Source organism: Anopheles darlingi, chromosome 2 (genome assembly GCF_943734745.1).
Source record: "Anopheles darlingi chromosome 2, idAnoDarlMG_H_01, whole genome shotgun sequence".
NCBI classification, from domain to species: domain Eukaryota; kingdom Metazoa; phylum Arthropoda; class Insecta; order Diptera; family Culicidae; genus Anopheles; species Anopheles darlingi.
In genome coordinates, this window is record NC_064874.1 from 10,873,643 (window position 1) to 10,892,282 (window position 18,640).

At 52.3% G+C, this 18,640-nt stretch overlaps 1 protein-coding gene across 6 annotated transcripts in view; it reads right to left on the minus strand.

Annotated features, from left to right (window-relative positions):
- Nucleotides 1-18,640, minus strand: part of LOC125950341 (uncharacterized) — a 62,178-nt gene that overhangs the window by 17,532 nt on the left and 26,006 nt on the right. For all 6 annotated transcript variants that reach the window (XM_049678248.1, XM_049678250.1, XM_049678247.1 and 3 more), the window contains exon 3: nucleotides 9,950-11,983. In XM_049678248.1, coding sequence (XP_049534205.1) covers nucleotides 9,950-10,769 — 820 coding nt within the window. In that variant the 5' untranslated portion in view covers nucleotides 10,770-11,983. The remainder of the gene's footprint in view (nucleotides 1-9,949; nucleotides 11,984-18,640) is intronic.

Consider the following 18,640-nt stretch of genomic DNA (forward strand, 5'->3'; position numbering starts at 1 on the left):
GATCGAATCTATCGAGTACGGCAATACAATTTCAGCCAGCTTCTTTTGAAGATGAATGCCCATAAACTGGTATAGATTGACGTTTCAGAAATTGCCTTACTTGTCCAATTCGGCTGAAAAATGACAAAGTTATACAACATTTTAACAGATCCCGTCTAGTCACTCTGTGTATAGCGGAAATCACCGCACAACTCCAGATGCGTTGGCAATTGGAGCTCGCCCTCCCATATTAAACCTTCTGTCAGGCCCTTGATCAGGTCATCTCCACTTCCTCCTCGGATGCACCTTCGCTGGCGTGGCGTGGCGTGGCGCGCGCAACGGACAAAACAGTAAATTTCCGTTACCACATTACGGAATCGGCCTGTCATGTGTGGTTTGGCGTACGCGCGGTCCCACCCGTAAATGAGACAAAAATGAAATGTTCGATGCACAGCTCGCTGCTCCCCCCTCCTCCTCCTCCTCCTCCTCCTCCTCCTCCTCCTCCTCCGAGGGCAACCACCAATCGATTACGAAACACGTTTTCCGGACTCCGGACGACGCGCGGCGCGATCTCCGCGAGTAGCGGGATTCCCTGCCCTGGTATGGGGCAAGGGATCGCGTCCGCGGATGCGGCCAATGGGATCGGAACGGAAGGTTGAGGCACAGGCCAAGCCCTACACCAGGCATCCAAAGGGAAACCTGTTCCGCTCTCGAGTGGCCCAACAACCGGAGCCGAGAGTCGGGCATGGGCATAAGCTCCGAAATGCATCGATTGAACACCGGTGTGTGCGCGAGAGAAGCAGCAGCAACAACAGCAGCAGCTTGTTCGTGGTTTGAACAAGTGGATCACAGATGGGTGACACAGCTGGATGACGGTCTGGAGTCCATAAATCTGTAACACATTTCTACAAACGATCCAACGACTCAACAGCGACAGTGGCAGTGAGTTAAGTAGAGTGTTGTTATAAAAGAAATAATTATTAAAGTAACTATTGAGTAACGGACACACGCACACACACACACAGTCGGGTGCACAGAGGCACTATTGGCGTTTGCATTCATGGCATCCGATCGGCATGATTGGTTCGCGGTGTGATTCATCATGGTTTTCCGCTTCACAGGCGGCGGCCCGGCACTCCAGAAGCGCACTATTGTTGCACAACAGTTATGGTGCTTCCCCTCCCCTGACATACCTACTCCGGGCCCCCTGGTTGAGCATAAACCTGATCGCATACCCGTTCCGGAGAGCTGCGAAGAAGATGCGAAAAGCAAGATGAACCCCGATCGCCTTCTCTGGGATTGCGGCTAGCATCTCTCGCGCTTATGTTGCCGAGGGGACACAGGCGCACACACACACACACACACTCTCTGCAAAAACGCTTGCCAGTGTTACGGTGGCATCGATTTTTTGGACAATTTCAAGCGTGAAGCAATGACCATCATGACCGCAGGAATGTGTGTGTGTGTGGCTGAGGGGCTCGTCTTCGTCGTCGCGCACTCGTCATCACATAATTACAGGCAATGCCTCGGAAATGGGGTGGTGTGGGGTGGCATGAGGCTTATGTGTTTCATCACACGCTGCGCATCATCATTATCCTTTGCCCGGATGATCATTTTTAAACCCGTGGTGGTCAGAGCAGTGGCCACGGCCACTGCTCCACCAAAACGCCAAACGTCGTTCGCCAATTATAGGGTTGGCGCTGAGTGGGCAGGCAGAAGTTCATCGAACGACCCCCTTCCTCGCTCCTCCTTCTTCTAGCGACCGTACATTCCACGGTGGACACGTGTTCGGTAATGTATCCGTATGGGCACCGCCGGAGGCCCGCATAACCTGCCCGGCGGAATCAATGAATCCGACACCTCCACTCCAACGTGTATGTGTGTGTTTGGAAAGGTGGAAACGAGCAGTTTTACCAAAAACTGCATCACAAACAGCGGACAGTGTGTAGGAGTGTAGTTCCCCCTCCCCCCAGGTGATGTTATGGTTATGCAATCGCTTTACGCACCCAAACCATACTGCTGCGGCATGCCGACCAGGCTTGCCGACAGCCGTCTCTATTGCGACTCGTTTCTCGCGACATGTGGCAACCACATAACAACGACAACAACAACAGCAACAGTAATTGGCGCAAATCAGCGCCAATCCGTGCACCGACGCGGGACGACGCTTTTGGCGGCTGCTTTGGCTGCTACTGCTGCTTCTTCTCTCCCACGTTCCGAGCACAGAATTACAAGACCCCCACCGTCGCAACGACACACACACACACATGCGGTGGCTCTAACGCTTGAGAAGCTGCAGCAGCGGCGCGCACTTCACTTGGTGCATTGATGCTGCTAGATGCTGGATGCTGGTTCAAGCTTTGCTTAGCGTTTGAATTCTCAATTGGTTACGCTTATTTCGACGTCGAGATTTATACGGGAGAAGCTTCCTTGGTGTGCGCATCATTCGTGTGGCGATGTTGTTGTTGTGGCCAGCACCTCGAGAGCATGAGTATGAATTTTGTGTCACAAATTGCTGGCTGGCACTCGACTGGCAGGTTAGAAGCTACGAAACGATTATTTGTTTTGAGAGTAATTAGGCAAACAAACAACTCTGTTGTTGGTTTGCGATTGTGATGTTCAAATGGAACTCAAAACCAAAAACAAGTTTATCTATTATAGTTCCATGCAATGAATGGTCTGGCACGTCTGGAGGAAGCAGTAACAAAAAAAAGCTTTTATGATTGCGGCCAAGAAGACACATAGAAGCATAAAACGTAGATTCCTCTCGCTAGTTTGTGTACATTTGTAGCGCTGTCACAGCACTGGCGGCATTATTGGAATCCATTCCGAAGCGCCATCAATCATGCAGGACAGAATTTGTTTAGCTGAAATGCGCTGTGTGTGTGTGTGTGACCAGAGTGTGAAAGCACCAGAGAACGACAAACCAAGCCAACGAGTCCGACAAAATGGAACAAACTATCACATTTCGCTATCGCGGCGGTCTGCCGCCGGAGTTTGGAGTACCATTGATAGTGATCGAGAGGAAAATGGCCACAATGGCCATCGGTGTCGGTGATGGCACGTCCGACAGTTTCCGCGCGAAATGAAGGTCAAACTAGCGAATAAAAAGAATTTCCCAGAAGACCACACTCCGGACACAAACAGTCAGACAGACAGACAGACAGACACAGCACCGGCCAATATCCAACCCGGGGAGGTTCCCGGGGTTCAATTATACCGCATCCGTCGTCTCGGGAGCAGTCCGCGACTATACTAGGCTCCGACCAATGCAGCGTGGCGCAGCGGGTGGGAAGAGCGGCAAACTTTGCTCGTTAAAATCTCAACTTTATGACTTCCGTTTGCTTCCGTTCCGTTCTGCACAACCAGACACCGTCGCGCGTCGCTCTGACCTCGCGTCCTCTAGGCGCCGTGGCGCACATCCTAGTGGATGAACCACACACACAAATCCCCTATAATGTGACCGAGGGAGGACAATAAAATTTGTCACAGAAACCCCCGGAATCGCATTAGTGGCTTCCCCAAACAACACGAGCGACGACCACGACACGATGAGACTATTGCCAGCGAGCCAGGGAGTGTTATCCATTTTGCATCGCTCCGGCCATGGCCACACACACACGCACATCCAGCTTCTATTCGCTCCAACCATCTATTCGCGATTCGGATTTGGGAGGAACGGAAATGTTCGGCAATATCGTGCCATGGTCACGGGTGAAGCAGCGGGTAGCTTGAATGTCGATTGTTTGACGTGCGTTTCGTCGTCTCGATTGTTGGCCCGAACGAGAACCGAGAACATTCAGTGGGTCTGGCCCCGCCTGATTCGTCGCGATAAATCATCGTGCACGAATAAATCTCGTCGCGAAATGACGTTTGGACATCTTTATTGGAATATCGATTTATGGCCACTATAGTCGCCCCTTCCCCCGGGGACGGCGCGTGGGGATTGTGTCCTTGAACGCAAGGATTAGCCTCTTTTGCAAACTCTTCCTGGATGAGCAATAGAAGGTGCTCGTCTTATGGCCAATCGAATGGGTTCGGTTCCATGGAGCGCGACTTGCCGCGACAGAGTTCCTGGTTTTGCTCTCTCTCTATTCCGGTGTGGCGCGTTGTTGTTGTTGATGGTGGTACTCACGGAAGTACGGCGCGCGTTTTAATGGAACGCGCACTTTCCCGTGCACAACAACGGGCACCATCTCATCTCCGGTTGGGCCGTTCACCGTGGAAGGAAGTTGGCGTGGCGTGGCGTGGCGGGCGGTTGGATGCAGCAAAATTCGTCATGCCCACCATCCATGGGGTTGCATTCCCGGGGCACCTTGCATCGCGCGGCTCGGCGTAAAGTGACGGAAATGAGGGTGTGCCTTTCAAAGCGGCCGGCCAGTCGGCCGTCCTTTCCTCCACTCCTCCACGGTACCGAAAACCGCAAAACCCGACGGGTAAAGACGGGCATTGGTGCGGTGTGAACCGATTTAGAAGCGCCACCATCACCAACTGGACGAATGGAATGGCACCTGATGGCAACAACTGACACCCATCGCTAATGGGCAAGCGGAGCGGCCCTCTATTATGACGCCGACCCGGCCGATAATGATGGTCACCACCAGTGATCATGATGAACAGATGATGCTGATGATGATGATGATGAGCACAATCACATTTTCTTCGCGAGAAAGGTAAAAGTGTTCCGGATCCGCGTCATCTGTGGCATCTGCAACAATGGCGACTTCCGCGTGCACTACGGTGCACTTCCGGTGAGTGAACACGATACCACAAACGATCCGACAGCCGATCCTTCTAACAACGCGTAACAACCTTTTCGGGAGCAACATTGTGTACGAAGATACGGCATCGCGAAATGTTCCAGATGTTTCCAATAGTGTTCCGTTGGCATCGACGGTTGGGTTGCGTGTACCAAGAACAATGAAACGCCAAGTGGTCCGTGTAGGTGGACCGCGGGATCACACACACACGCACACACACACACCGCGAGCGCGAACGCGTAAGTGGAGCAGCAGAACGCGACTTTAATTAAATCATCAATTATCGTTAATTTAATTCGTTGTTGATTTCCCGACCATGGCCGAGGAGACGCACCATGTTCTCGGCTCAATGACCCAACACAGGAGTTGTTGGGAGCATCCTCACCCCCCCACGGGGCCGCAGCAACAAGTACCTTTCCCAGGGCAAGCGTTTGAAAACATGTTTAACATATTTTTGAAGATGTCTAAAGGGCAGCAATCAATCCATCTTATCGCACAGGACCGCTGGATCTCACTGGATCTTTCCATACTCTCCGGTTTTCCAACCTTCGACAGCACCACCACCACCACCACCACCAGGCCGGGATGGCTGGCTGGTTGGCTGGTTGGCTGTCTGACCTCCTTACTTCATTGCGCGCCCGCAAACCGGTGTGGCCGACCTGGCGAGCTGGCGCTGTTTCCGTCCATAACAATCGCCAGCGCAAACTATCACAACAACGGCGGCATAGGTCGAACGCTTTTTCACACCTTCCTCCAATTGGGCTTCGACCGCCATCGCCATCAACAACACGGATGATTACTATCATTGACCGAATCCATCGAATCCCCGGCATGGAGGTGGTGCTGGTGGAGTGGAATTTCTCTCCGGGAATCGGAGGTCTCGGATCGGTTCGGTTCGGTTCGGTTTGCTCTAACTGGTTGGGCGTGCGCGTTGGCGGCGGGTCTGGGACTGGGACTGGGGCCGTCCTTCCTGACCGTTCAACCTAGTTTTAATAATCCCCCAAGCCGAAGCACACCTCCCGGAGAGGTCGAATGAAATAGGATCAACGGACCAACTCAACCGACGGACCGATCGACCCTCTGGCGATCTCTGGCACAGTCGCCGGCAATCAATTGGCAACACCAATAAAAGGAAAGCGCCACTCCCGGACGGGCGGATAGGACTTCAAAACCTAATAAAAAAACAACCCTATTCACAGTTACGATCGATCGGTCGTATAAGGGGCTTGCGATTGTCTCGTGGACGTGGTACGATCGAGTACGTTAATCGCGCCGGGTGACCCTGGGGAGTGGGGCGGGCAAACAACCAAATTCGATACATTCCACGGTCGCGCGCTCGCGGTCTGGAATCTCGTTAGACGTCTCCTCGATTACCGTGTCGCGTTGTGATGCCAGCGGGAATGAAGCAGCATGAGGATCGATCGATGCGCAATGGATTAATCATGAGTGGCGATGCACTGCCACGCGCACGGAAGTCTCAATTAGCGTGCCCGTTGAAGTTTGACGTTTAAACTGACTCCGAAAAGAAGGGGGACCGGATTTGGATTAGCTCCGGGTGGAGGAAGCTCAAATCTTTGTTTCGTAAGACTTCCGTGGATTCATTTAATCCTCCCTCGCTAGCTGCGGAGAGCTGCGGCTCGATAGATCATGCCCGATCCTCCCAGCAGACCCTGTGGCATCCAGAAACGGTGGCCCCAAACATGCTGTTCCTCCTCCATACGAGCGACCGAGAGAGGTGGCAAATGGTTAATGTCGGTCATCGCGTGCATCACCAGTTTAACCTACATTTTCCCCCCCTGTTTTTTTATCTGCATTTTCCGGTTAATACCTGGGTTGAACTTTATCTACGAGCATCACATGGCATACCCCTGCCGCTGCATTGCCCCGCCCCGACGGTTGTTGCCACAGATTTTGCACGACTTGGTTCACCACAGCGCAACACACCGGTTTCGCGCTGCTACGGAATTCCTGCATCACTTTAGCCCATCAACTGGTCCCACTCTTCGCTACTGCTAGGCTAGCTGATGATCGTGTGGTTAGCCAGCCACCGAAACCTGATATCAGGAGGGAGTATTACATCAGGGCTCGATGCGACCAACGATGTGCGATGCATCAGCATCACCATCATCATCGTCATCATCATCATGCTGTTCACTTCTACTCCGGGATCCACAACGGACCCCCGAAACCGTACCAAATGGACGACACAACGCGATGATCGCGTGTGGTCGTCGTCGTCGACGATCATCATACGCAAGCAGCGTGGCCAACGGTGTGTTCCCGGGGCGGGAGCTCGGAGGCACCGTACGGTTACACACATCTTCACCGTCCGATCCTCACGAACCGGTTCCTTCAGAGAGGGAGCCTAGAGACGTCAACGATTCTCCAAGAGGTCAGTTACTGAATCCGTGCGCGCGCGCGCACACAGGTTGTCGCCGTTCGCATTAGCTGGCCACGGTGTCCCCGTTTGGATGGATGCGACGATGCCGTAGTGGCAACGGAAACTTTGTCCGGACCCATAGCTCTGCTGCAATAGGTTCAGGCAGTGGCAGGTCCCCAGCTTCATTAGTTCCACCGAATGGAGCAGTCCGGCAGGCTCGCGGCATCGCGGGGGCTTGACTGAATGATTCACGATGCCTGACTTTAATTTGGAAGCATTCCGATCACGGTGCTGGTGTACACTCGAGCAGCTACCGGACCACTTAACGTAGAGAGAGAGATAGAGAGAGAGAGAGAGCAGATCTCACAAGTTAGCCTTCAACTAGCGGGGACTAGCGATGGGACCACGACACGACTTCGACTGTGGCGTACGAATGGACGGACACCGCGTGTCGCGTGTCTCTCTCTCTATGAGATCGTGTATCTTGATGTTGCGTTAAGGTCAAGCCAAGAGGTCTTCATCTGATAGACCGTCATCACTTGGCATGGCACGATTGGACAATTTATTTACCGCAATACACCCTAATGAAGGTTATCGGAGCAACGGAGCACCAATAGCACGAGTACCGCCCCTTCTATCTCCGCCACCGCCTCGAGACACTCGATAGGTTAGGATGTTCCAGTGGTCAAATGGTGAATGAAATTCGCAACGGTTTTGACATAAAAAAAACGCCATTGTTGCTGCAGCAATGTGGTCCAAATCGAACAATCGCAGCAACCCCACCTGTTCTGAACCGCGCGATGCAGCGTGACCAGTTCCAAGACGAGGAACCAGGTTGTTCTGCTCAAGCAGTTCCTCTAATCGTTCTTCTAACCGGCACCTACTTCCGCCCAGGCGAGGCGGTAGCTTACTCAGCGTAATTATGCGCCACTGCAGGTGCTGTGTAACGGGGTTCTGACTCTTCTACGCCCTGGCATCGACGAGGTGCCATCTCGGCGCTCGGCGCTCATCATCAGCAACGGTAACTGGAACCAGTATAGGACGACGCCAAGGTGTATTAGGTGATGACTGCGGCTACACTACACCCAGTCTGTCGACGTTACCTTCTCCCTTATGCTCCTGCGCTCTGGTTCTATTGATGGTACACAATCGAAACATCAATCATCGCTTTACCGACAAGCCTCCGGCGCGCTACGGAGTGCATCGTGGGACCTTTCCGGTGACACCAAGACTACCATCGCTGAGGAGAATACTCGAATGAGGTAACAATCACACACAAAGCAACACATAGAACCGACACCGACCGACTGTCGTGGTGCGGGAAGTTGATAATTGGTCGTTCTTTTTGGACAACAGCATCATCCATGGTGCACCGGACAGCACAGCATCTAATGTGTGAATTTTGACACCGCCGACTTACAGCCGCCGAGGACCTTGGCGGACTTTTGCTTCAAAGACCGCTATGGATGCTGGCCTAAAATGGTATAGTGCTTGTGCAGCAATACCACTTTTGGGCACTTGATGGAGTAACAAAACGATTGTGGGCCAGCAACAGCAACAGGTCGTCGTGTAGTGTAGCGGGTATGATCACAATCATGATGGTGATGGCGGTACTAAACGCTCTACACAACTCGCTCCACGTCACAACCACAAGGGCGGTGTGGATTTTTGTGGCAAATTGGAATTCCTTTGCGGTGGCCCTGTGCTGTGGGCCGCGACTACGGGGACTGCGGAAGGCAACGGAATGCTGAGAACGAGCAGTCGTGGTTCCCAGCTTATCCCGCGCTCTGAAGTGGGACATTGGTGGTGGTTGTAAAGCGGTCACCTGACTAGATGCCGATGCTCTATATCACGATGGTACCGGTCTAGGCTGGTTTTTGGGGTGAAACTGATGTTATTTACGATTCTAACCACCGAAGAACATGCCACCATCTGTGTGGTGCATGGGAATGTCCAACAAGATAGTATGCATGGCGCTTTGTCGTAAAGCTTCTCAAGCTTTGACCGCTCCTCAGTATCTAGATAGAAACGACCTTAGGAAACATTAGGAGATCGCTGTATCTCGCTACCACCATCGTCACCTGCCTCGCTCGAGACAAACCGTCGTACGGATCAAGTCAATCAAGGTCCCCAAGGTTGCGCGCCAGTGCTTTCGGTGATTGCTTCGGAGTTCGGTGCTGCTGAGTGGCTGACCAAGACCTCAGCATGATCTCAAGATGCTAGATTGATTTTTGATCAAATCCTTATGATGGACACGACAATAACGTGGCGGATAGGTAACGAGGCGAGGGGGCGCAAAAGGTGAAGACCGTGGGATACCATGGCTAATGAAACAAAAAACCCGTCCTTTTTTCCATAAACCATTCACCACGAAACCAATCAATCGAACCTATCCGAAGATTCGACGGCATTTGATTGACTGTGGCCCGAATTGCGTGATGCACGCGCGTTCGGTCGAAGTTCCGCGATGGGATGGTTATCGATTTCGATTCGCCCTCTGTAAGACAAAGGCTGACCACTGGAGGTATCAACCGAGCGATTGATCGTGCGGACAGGTGTGATTGGACTGGTGGGTTATCTGACATCCAGCTGACTATTGATTGCGCTTGATAGATCATCATCTCAGTATGACTTAGATGGCCACTGCTATTCTCACACGGTCACTGCTCAAGCGCGCGTTTGACTAAAAGGAAAGGTTCTGCGATCGACGCACGTCCTTCGGATTAGTCGATTTCTACGGACCATGGCATGGCCGTGCGCTTCGCGATCGAAAGGCTCTTCTTCAGGCGTTACAATGTCGCAATGTTCGTAACCAAACTGGCCAACTTACCTTTTGCCCAACCGGTGAGAACGTTGCCTAGGTAGGACACCTTATACTCCGGATCCGGGCGGCTGATGTCGATGCTATGACAGTTCCGCCGCAGTAACCGCCCAAGGCCGCGTGTGATTGACTTGATCGCTTTCGCGCTGCTCTCACTATCGTTCACGTAGCAGGAATCCCCAATCTGCAGGTCCGTCGAGGACGCGTTCGCCACATCCTCACCAGCACCAGCTCCACCCTCCTTCTTGTGGAACTTTTCGCTGCTCAGGAAGCTGCGCTTGAACTGCTGCAGCTTGAGCAGCGCACTGTTATCATCATACTTTTTGGTATTGTAGGTGTTGCCGAAAATGCGCGCGATCGATGCACTCTTCACGAAGCGCGATTTCTTCTTTTTGAACCCATCTTCAGCAGCCGTTCCGGAGGTACCGGTTGCACCCGGTGCTCCTGCTGACCCATTTGCTGGACTGGCTCCAGCGATAGTTGTCGCTACTGATGCAGCGTGCCTTCCGATCGGCCCTGTTCCGGGGTCACTTTTTGGTCTACGTCGTAGGTGGAATATGTTGAACTTATCGAGCGTGGTCGAGCCCACCACCTTTGGGGCTGACGCTGGGGTCTCACTGGTGGCCGTCATTTTCGAAGATACCGCAGTAGATTCTGCTTCAGCTTTCAGCGTAGGAGCAGTGGTTGAACCGTTGGAAGATGTGAGCACATAATCTACCTCATCCTTGCCGCCACCACCTCCAGTGTCACTAGCACCACCACCACCACCATCGTCATCTTCTTTGCGAATCTCTTCCTTCGAGGAGAAGAGCTTACGATTTGCCGCCATGCCGATGCACTTTGTTGTTTGGTTCGGGGAGTAGTTAACAAACAATGGTAGCCAAAACGGAAACGGTTTTGCGAACGAAATGAAATCACTTTGCAAATGATGCACAATAACACTTCAACCAGCGACGACGACACCCTCGAAGCCACTCGAAGTCGCCAACAAGGTGCCTCACATGTTCGAATCGCTCTCGCAGGTGGTTGCTACGTTAGGCACACTGTGATCGACTGCAGGTAGCAAAAGCATTCCCGCAAACACTGCACGGCACAATAACACTTTCGCGAAACGCAGAGAGCACTAGTATTTGAGGATGCTTGATGGTGGTCGATCACTAGGCGTTACTAGATGGTTGCAGCGTGCAGGTTGCTAAGGAGCCCTACCGTTTGATCCTTGCACACCGTTCACACAGACACACGCACACACAGAGAAGCACGATAAGGATGTTGTCCACTACCAGCGTCGACTACCTCATGGTTGGAACCACTTCGCGCCACTATCGATGCCAAACTAAACCGGAGAAACCAAGAACCGCAACATACGCCACACACACCGATCGATAGCGCCCGATTTACGATCGGTTATTAGAAACTCGATGCCCTCGACTTGGAGGTAGTGCTGCGTAGCAGGTCGTTGGTCGCTGGCTTGCTGGCCGGAATGGTGGCGCCCAGGCAGCTATAGCTGGTGGTGCCTTGAACTCGATTGTGCCCGCGACGCGTTCTCGACGCTCTCGAGTACAGTGCGCGCGCCGCTAGGTTCGTGCTTCAGCGTACGAGCAAGATTTCCCTCCGGGGAGGCTTGCTGGCGCGAGGGGCAGGGGCGCGTGTGTGCTGCGTCGTGTGCGTCACACGCATACGAGCACGGGGCGCGGGGAGGGTGTGATGCAACGCAGGTGGATTTTCCTTTTTTTTTCGCTCGCGATTCGCGCGATCCTTCGGCTCCGTTCTGCTGTTAGCTAATCGGCGGCGTCGACGTTATGTCGGCCGAGGGGAGCGCGCATTTGCGCTCGAGCGCCTCACGAAAGGGCGCTACAGATCGTGAAGCAGATGGGTTTGAGGTACTGACTGGACTGACTCCGTGAGGGGAGGAGGGCCTCCACTAATTACACACCGATGCACCGGTTGGACCTGCTCTTCGTGCTTCACCACCGTGCTCGCTGTTCACGATGTGGTGGTCCGGCAGTAGACCGCACAGTGTTACTAGCGGCTTCAAAAGAGGGTCTGCAAATAAATAAAAAGTAGAAGAAGCATGAGATGTATGAGATGTTTCGGGAAACGTTTTATATGCTCCGACACGAGAAGAACACTCCGGTACTACTGGTTTGCTGCTTCTAGAGCGCATTCAAGGGGATTTATCGACCTTGACCAAACCTACTTATCATATTGCTCATACCAACAGCCACCGGGGTGTGGCGGGGTGTGTGACTGGTGTGGCGTAAGCAAACATCCGTTAGCTGGTGGTTTACTTGGGCGAATTATGAGCCCGCAAGTCCGAAAGCTAACCACCAAAAGCACCAGCAGTGAAGTATACCGCCAGATTACCGTTCTGGGCCGCAGTAGAAGTTTGTCGACGTCGTATCTCCATATTAAACCACCTCAAGCCAACCCTCGGTCTCGATTTTTGACTATTTACGAACCAGAACCACCCTCCACCTGCGTCGTGGCAAAGGCGCTGCCACGGGTTTGTTTCATTTTAATATGAAGCACTCACAATCACATAAACACGTACGTACGAGGTCGAGCATCAAGGTGTCGGCATCAAGCGCAAGAAACCGCGCCGCCGTAACGCACCGGAGGGCGCACTGGGCTGCCGTAATCATTTTACTTAACTCATCGGCCGGTGAGTTATGAGCATAATGGTGTACCGTTTCATTTTTGCACAGACGCCGCACCAGCCACCAGTCGGCGACCAATCCCCTCCCCTTTCTTTCATCCCTCAAAGAGCCTCGCCGAGTCGAGGGTGAGATCATGGCGTGACCATCATCCAATCGCCAACATTATCATGACATGCTGCTGGTGGTTGAGGCGGCGGCCATGAGCATGAGGTGTGCGCTCGGTTTAAATTTTCTCCAATGTTTTTTGGAGGGCAGCACGCCAGGCCAGCAGATCATCATCAGCCGTTTGTTCGTTTGTTTCGCATTTAATATGAAGCGGATGGAAATGAAATCTGCCGAGAACGCATCAAGATTTTACTAACGACGTGCAGCCAGGAAAGAGGGGGGCGAATTGGTTGCTAGGGAATAATAGATACTTAACAGTTAACAGGCTTTCAATTCAATTTCACTCCACTCCAAGCGAGTCCGTCCACTGTTAAATCCCGCTCTATACGATCCTGCACCCAGAACACGTGCGCTCGCAAATCATCACCTCAGATTGGGGCGGGTGGATTGGTGGGTGGCGAGAGTTAGCGGTTCTTTGCCTGGTTCGCGTTTGCCTGACCGCCGGAAAAAAAAACAATAACTCCACCTCGTGCGGCTGGCGGCCCCTAAAAAAGCATTATTGGCCTACGGGGAGGTGTGACCGCTGCGAGCGCGACGCGACCGCTTTAAGATTGATTATCGCTCGTTAATCTCAATGTGTGTTACGCCACGAGAACCGGTACGCACGTGAGCGATTGCATGCCATTACCACCGCGCGTCCTGCGGCTGCTGCAGAGGTAGTCGAGAGCCGCTCCCTGGCCCAGGTGGTTTCATCATTTTGGAATGAAATATTAAAGGCCCCGTTTCCTGCGCCTGCGGTGTGTGTGTGAACCTGTGCGCGAACAATCGTCAACCTTACCGGATGCGTCTAATAGCGCAAGAGGACAAAACAAACGTGATGTTAAAACATCTCGGGTTCCAAAAAAAACCTTTGGCAGCAACAATTTGTTACCGAAGGGTTGAACAAAAAGCGCACCCCAAGCAAAGCGATTATCCAACGATCGTACCGAGCATATAACATCTTCATTTCACGCACCAAAGGGTAGTACCAGAGGGGGGGAGGGAACGAGCGATCGAGAAGGATCAGATAACGCATCGCACCGTCGCATCGTGGTGGCGTAATGCGCCGGGCAAGGAGGGATTGTTGATTTCCTTTTGTTCAAAGTGGAACAATCGCCCGGCAGGTATGCGCATCTTGGGTGTGGCCGGCATGGGCGCATCGGCGCGTTTCCGGTATGTTTCATTCAGAGTGTAGCAAAGAGTGCAGCTCCGGTGTTTTCTCTATCTGCTCTCTAGTGGTCCAGTTGTGCCGTCTGTGCATGTGTGTGTGTGTGTGTGCGTATGCTACGTGATTGACCGACAGAAAGTAGCGCCCCAAAAAAAAACCAGCGACCTTATCGCAACCGTCACAATGACATTTTCTCGCCATTTTTCAGTTCCATCGCGAGTTTTGCCACATCCTGGCTCTGGAATGCGTTATTTCCCCCGGTTTTCATCCATTTATCCAAGCAACCAGCCCCAAATCCCCAACACATTGACAGCTGTCATTCGATATCAAGGTGGCACAGGATCGTGTCCTATTCCTGTCGGTAGGGGCAACGAACCACGAGACCGAAAACGACCTGTCATCCACCAGGCGGGCGGGCGGGCGGGCGAGTCACACACAATCATTGCCAACCGAGCGCAGCGAAATAAAATATTCAAAATGGCAAACGACCGAAATGGTGGCTGGTTTCGGTGGTGGGGTTGGGATGACCACCAGGCACTATGGTATCGTTCCCAACCGCCAGGCCATTTCCCGCTGACAATGGATGACGCTCCGCGTGCATGGAATAGTTAATCTGCACGGTGGCGACCGACAGCACATTCCGCATTGCTTTTGGGTCTGGGTCTTACCGAAAGTAAACGCTCAAGAAACCAAAAACGTTGCAGAACGATTACAGAACCTGCCCATCATCCCGATATAGCTTTCGTCAGTGTCTTCTCTGCACACACACATCCACACTCATACACGCATAGAATTGGCCAATTGGCTTATCGATCAAACCTGCCACGATGGGGACCAACTAACGGACACAGAACCAAAAAGCCGGGAAGATGGTACCAGAACTTGCAAATTCATTACAGATGTCAAACACTTCGCCAGCACCAGCAAGATGGTTTCATGCATCGCTGGGGTTTTGGCCGGCTATCCATACCGCGCCATAACGCCAAAAGGGATTGTCTGGAATGTTTAATTAAAATGGTTCTTCAATAAATAATCGCTACTTGGCCACCGGAAACGAAGACCGGATTGTTGCACAATTCCGTGCCGCCATCATCGTCGGCTAACCGCCGACCGTTTCCTTTCCACTGGGCTATTAGGGCGGGAAAACTCGCTCGACGGTGAAATGGTACCAGCATTGGTAAGCACGCGATGGAGAAAGGAGACCAAACCCTGGACGAGGTAGCGAAAGGGCTTGGTCGGTCGGTCGGTCTTTGGTTGGAAAATCGTTTCTTTCCTTTCTGCAATCAGTGGCTGATCAGGCGGCAAAAGCATAAAAGGCTCCAATCAGCCCTAGACCTAGGACCGGAGGAAGCGGGGAGCTATTCATCGCTGGCAAGGAGTACTATGATTTGAATTGTTTTCGACTCCGGACTACCAGTTCGCCATTGAATCGCCCGGTGGAGACGCAAATCTGAGACCGGGACACTAATGGCTAAAGTGGCTAGTAGCTAAAGTACCTTATCTGCTGTTTTGTGTTTCTATAAATAAATGGAAGGATTTGCCATTTCCATTAGGAGCCAACGTTCGTCGTGAGTGACTTACTTCTCGTCCGAATACGAAACTCATTATCGAGTCATCTGACGATTCGTTCCGACTGCAGAACCTGCGGCTAGTTGTCAATTTGCTAATTCGCAATGCCGCAGAGGAAGTTATCTAATTTGATTAACGGCTTCCTAGGATATTGAGTCGCGAAAAACTATCCTTAATACACGCGTGTTGCCATCTCCAAAATAAATTAGAATTGTAAGAATGTTCGGATGTTGAAAATCGTGCCCGAAATGGTTTACGCCTTCGTCGCACAAATGAGTCAATCGATGGCGACGCCAACTTAGACTGCTGGCGATACGCAATGCTGGATGTGCGACAAATGGTCACTCTGCTCGTTGCCACTGTACTGTCGATCGTCGACTGCACCAGTTCGTTGGGGAGCTATCAGCTGCCGCAGCACTAACATGATAGCGCCACCCGCCGTACAGCCTCGATTCGCTGTGCAGAGTTATTTATACTCGCGGCAAATGACCCACTGCTGATAGTGCTACTCGATGACCATGTCGACCTTTGCAGTGAATCACAGTGTTCAGAGTAGTGCAGTCTTTGAACCAGCTGTTTCGTTGCTGGTACACCACTGGTACACCACCTCGAGAACAGCCTGGTACACGTGCACCAGCGAGATTGTGGCTCCACCATTTGGCCCCGCGATTTTATTGCGGAAGTTGGTAAAGGGTATGGAACCGGTGCGGCGACGACGACGGCAACGGCAACGACGACCGCTGCTGGCGTGTGCGGTAGATGCTACAGGTTGCAACAATTTGCATGATCATTACCAATAATTGACTCCGCTCTCTATTGTCGTCGTTGTCGCCGTCATCGTCGTCGTCGTCGTCGTCGTCGGGGGCGTCGTATAGGTCGCCTCTAGTCGCCGCTAATCTAGCGGTGGACTCGTGTGGCTCTCGGAAGCGAGAAACAGCACCACCGAGAGTAACCCTTTGCCACAGACTTACGTAACGAGCCCTGTTGCAGCCGACCGGTAACGACCTCGCACTCCCTTGGTTGAACCAATGAGGACCAAGCAGAAGCAAGGGATGGAGGAATATCGGATACTAGAGAGGGGTGCTGGTCCGATACGTAGATGATACCGTGCGCTTGACCACACGCGCCATCGTTTAGAGACATCGACTTCCATGTACCGGTGGAGTGAGGTGAAAGGATTTGCTTACTGTCAGTTCCGCGTCCATTATTTTTCATGATTCCCTGGTCGACCTCAACCTGGCAGGGTGATCAAGGTTTGAACCCAAAACATGACAAACCCAACTACGGACACTATCACCATCATTATCACTGCTATTTGCTGCTAACAATGGCCTGCGAGCGGCTTGTAGCATCACAGTGATCTTGATGATCTGCGCTGCCCATGCCTTAATCTGACTTTTTCGTCGATCTTTTAATTGTCCACTGGTCTAGGAGGAGTACTGGTAGGAGTCGACGTCGTCGCCAGAGCGATCACGTGGCACTTGCAGCTGCAACAAGTACCGCGCAGTGAAACCCTTGCGAATCGACCTCTTGACTCCACCGCAACGGGGGTATCGCCGTAGACCATCTAGGCCATAAATTTGCGATCGCTACTACACACAAACACGCTCGACAGCGGAACCAACCCTTCCATCTCCATTCCATCATGCTCCCGAACATGTGACAGCATTACGGTAGTGTAGGGCTGTGTGTAGGCCCTCTCACGTTGTCTCGTTGACACCGATGCCGCTGAGAAGTTAGCACCAGCACCACAGCTGTACTCCAACGGCATCGAGCATTGCAATCGCTCCCGGGGTCATATCATCCGGGAATAGAGTCAATTCCAGGTTTTCCGTGTCCGAGAATCTACGATTATTCCACGGATCAAACCGCACAGAACACGGTTGTACGGTGCAAAAATAGATGCAAGGCGGGCTCGGCACACTCGAGATCTCTTCTCAATATATTCCTCCTCTTGTGGCAAGTGATGGCCCTCAGGGCTCGGAAGCCTCGTGAGCGAACGTGCTATTTTCGTACACCAGTCAGATCGGTTTAGTGACGCTAAGGGTACTGGGTGTTATAGCTAGCCAACACGATAATTCATCCATGGTCGAAACTATCTCATAAGAAGCTACGGTGGATACGATTTACCTTTTTCTGAACCATTGATTCTGAGTTTCCGTAAAATCTTCAGAAACCAACGCGACAGTTTGCCATCCTTTTCAAGGGTTTATAGGTTTCTTTCACAATTTACCGAGTAGATCGAGAGGAGCACATGCAAATCGTCTATTCCGAGGATGCAGTAGGCAGAGTAAGGCCACGGGAAGGTTCAGGAAACGTGCTAGCGCTAGAGTCAAGGTTTCTACGGCGGTTGGTGGGTGCAGGGACTCCGGTATGAATAGTAACTAGTTTTTATGAGGACGTACGTGACGGTAATCACGAATAATCGCGCCGACGATGACGACGACGACGACTACTACTACTACAATCCACGATTGCCTCGCAGACTCTATCTCTACCAACGCCACTTCTCCGCCGCCGCCGCCGCAAGTCCGGTTTTGGGTCCGGGAACATGACAACCAGCGGGTTCCTGTGGATGGTGGTGGTGGTGGTAGTGCCAGCACTCTGTCAGCGCGGCAAGGTGATTTAGAAGGGAATTAGATAGTTAGTTTCTCCGGGGTTCTCCGGCTATTGGAAATGATACGCGGTACTACTTTGGTGGGATTTTTCCAGGAAATTTCACTCCCATAACCTATGATTTCCCTGCGGAGCCCTCAGCAAAGGAAGGTTCTGGTCGGCCATTCGCCGGTAATGTGCGAATCATTTGCAATCGATACTCGGTGGAATCGAAAGCGCCGATCAATGATGGGGACGCGCGCGCGTGGCCTACCGGCCTATTGCTTGCAACAGGTTTTGACTCACACGCGCTACGCGAAAGACCCAATCTTCTCCAATCACCCATCTTGGGTCTCGAAGGTCCTCGGTGAAGATAAATTGTTCCAACATTCAAGTGTCCATAGAGCAGGATATTTGTCCAATGTATGGTGCCGCCAACCTAACGACGGTGCTTTGGTGACTTGGCCTATAAAATATGTGTCCGCGGAAGTCATTACCAGCTTCGTCTTCTTCTTCTTCTTCTTGGCTGCCTCTTCTTCGACGCTAATAAGCGCACAATAAACAAAA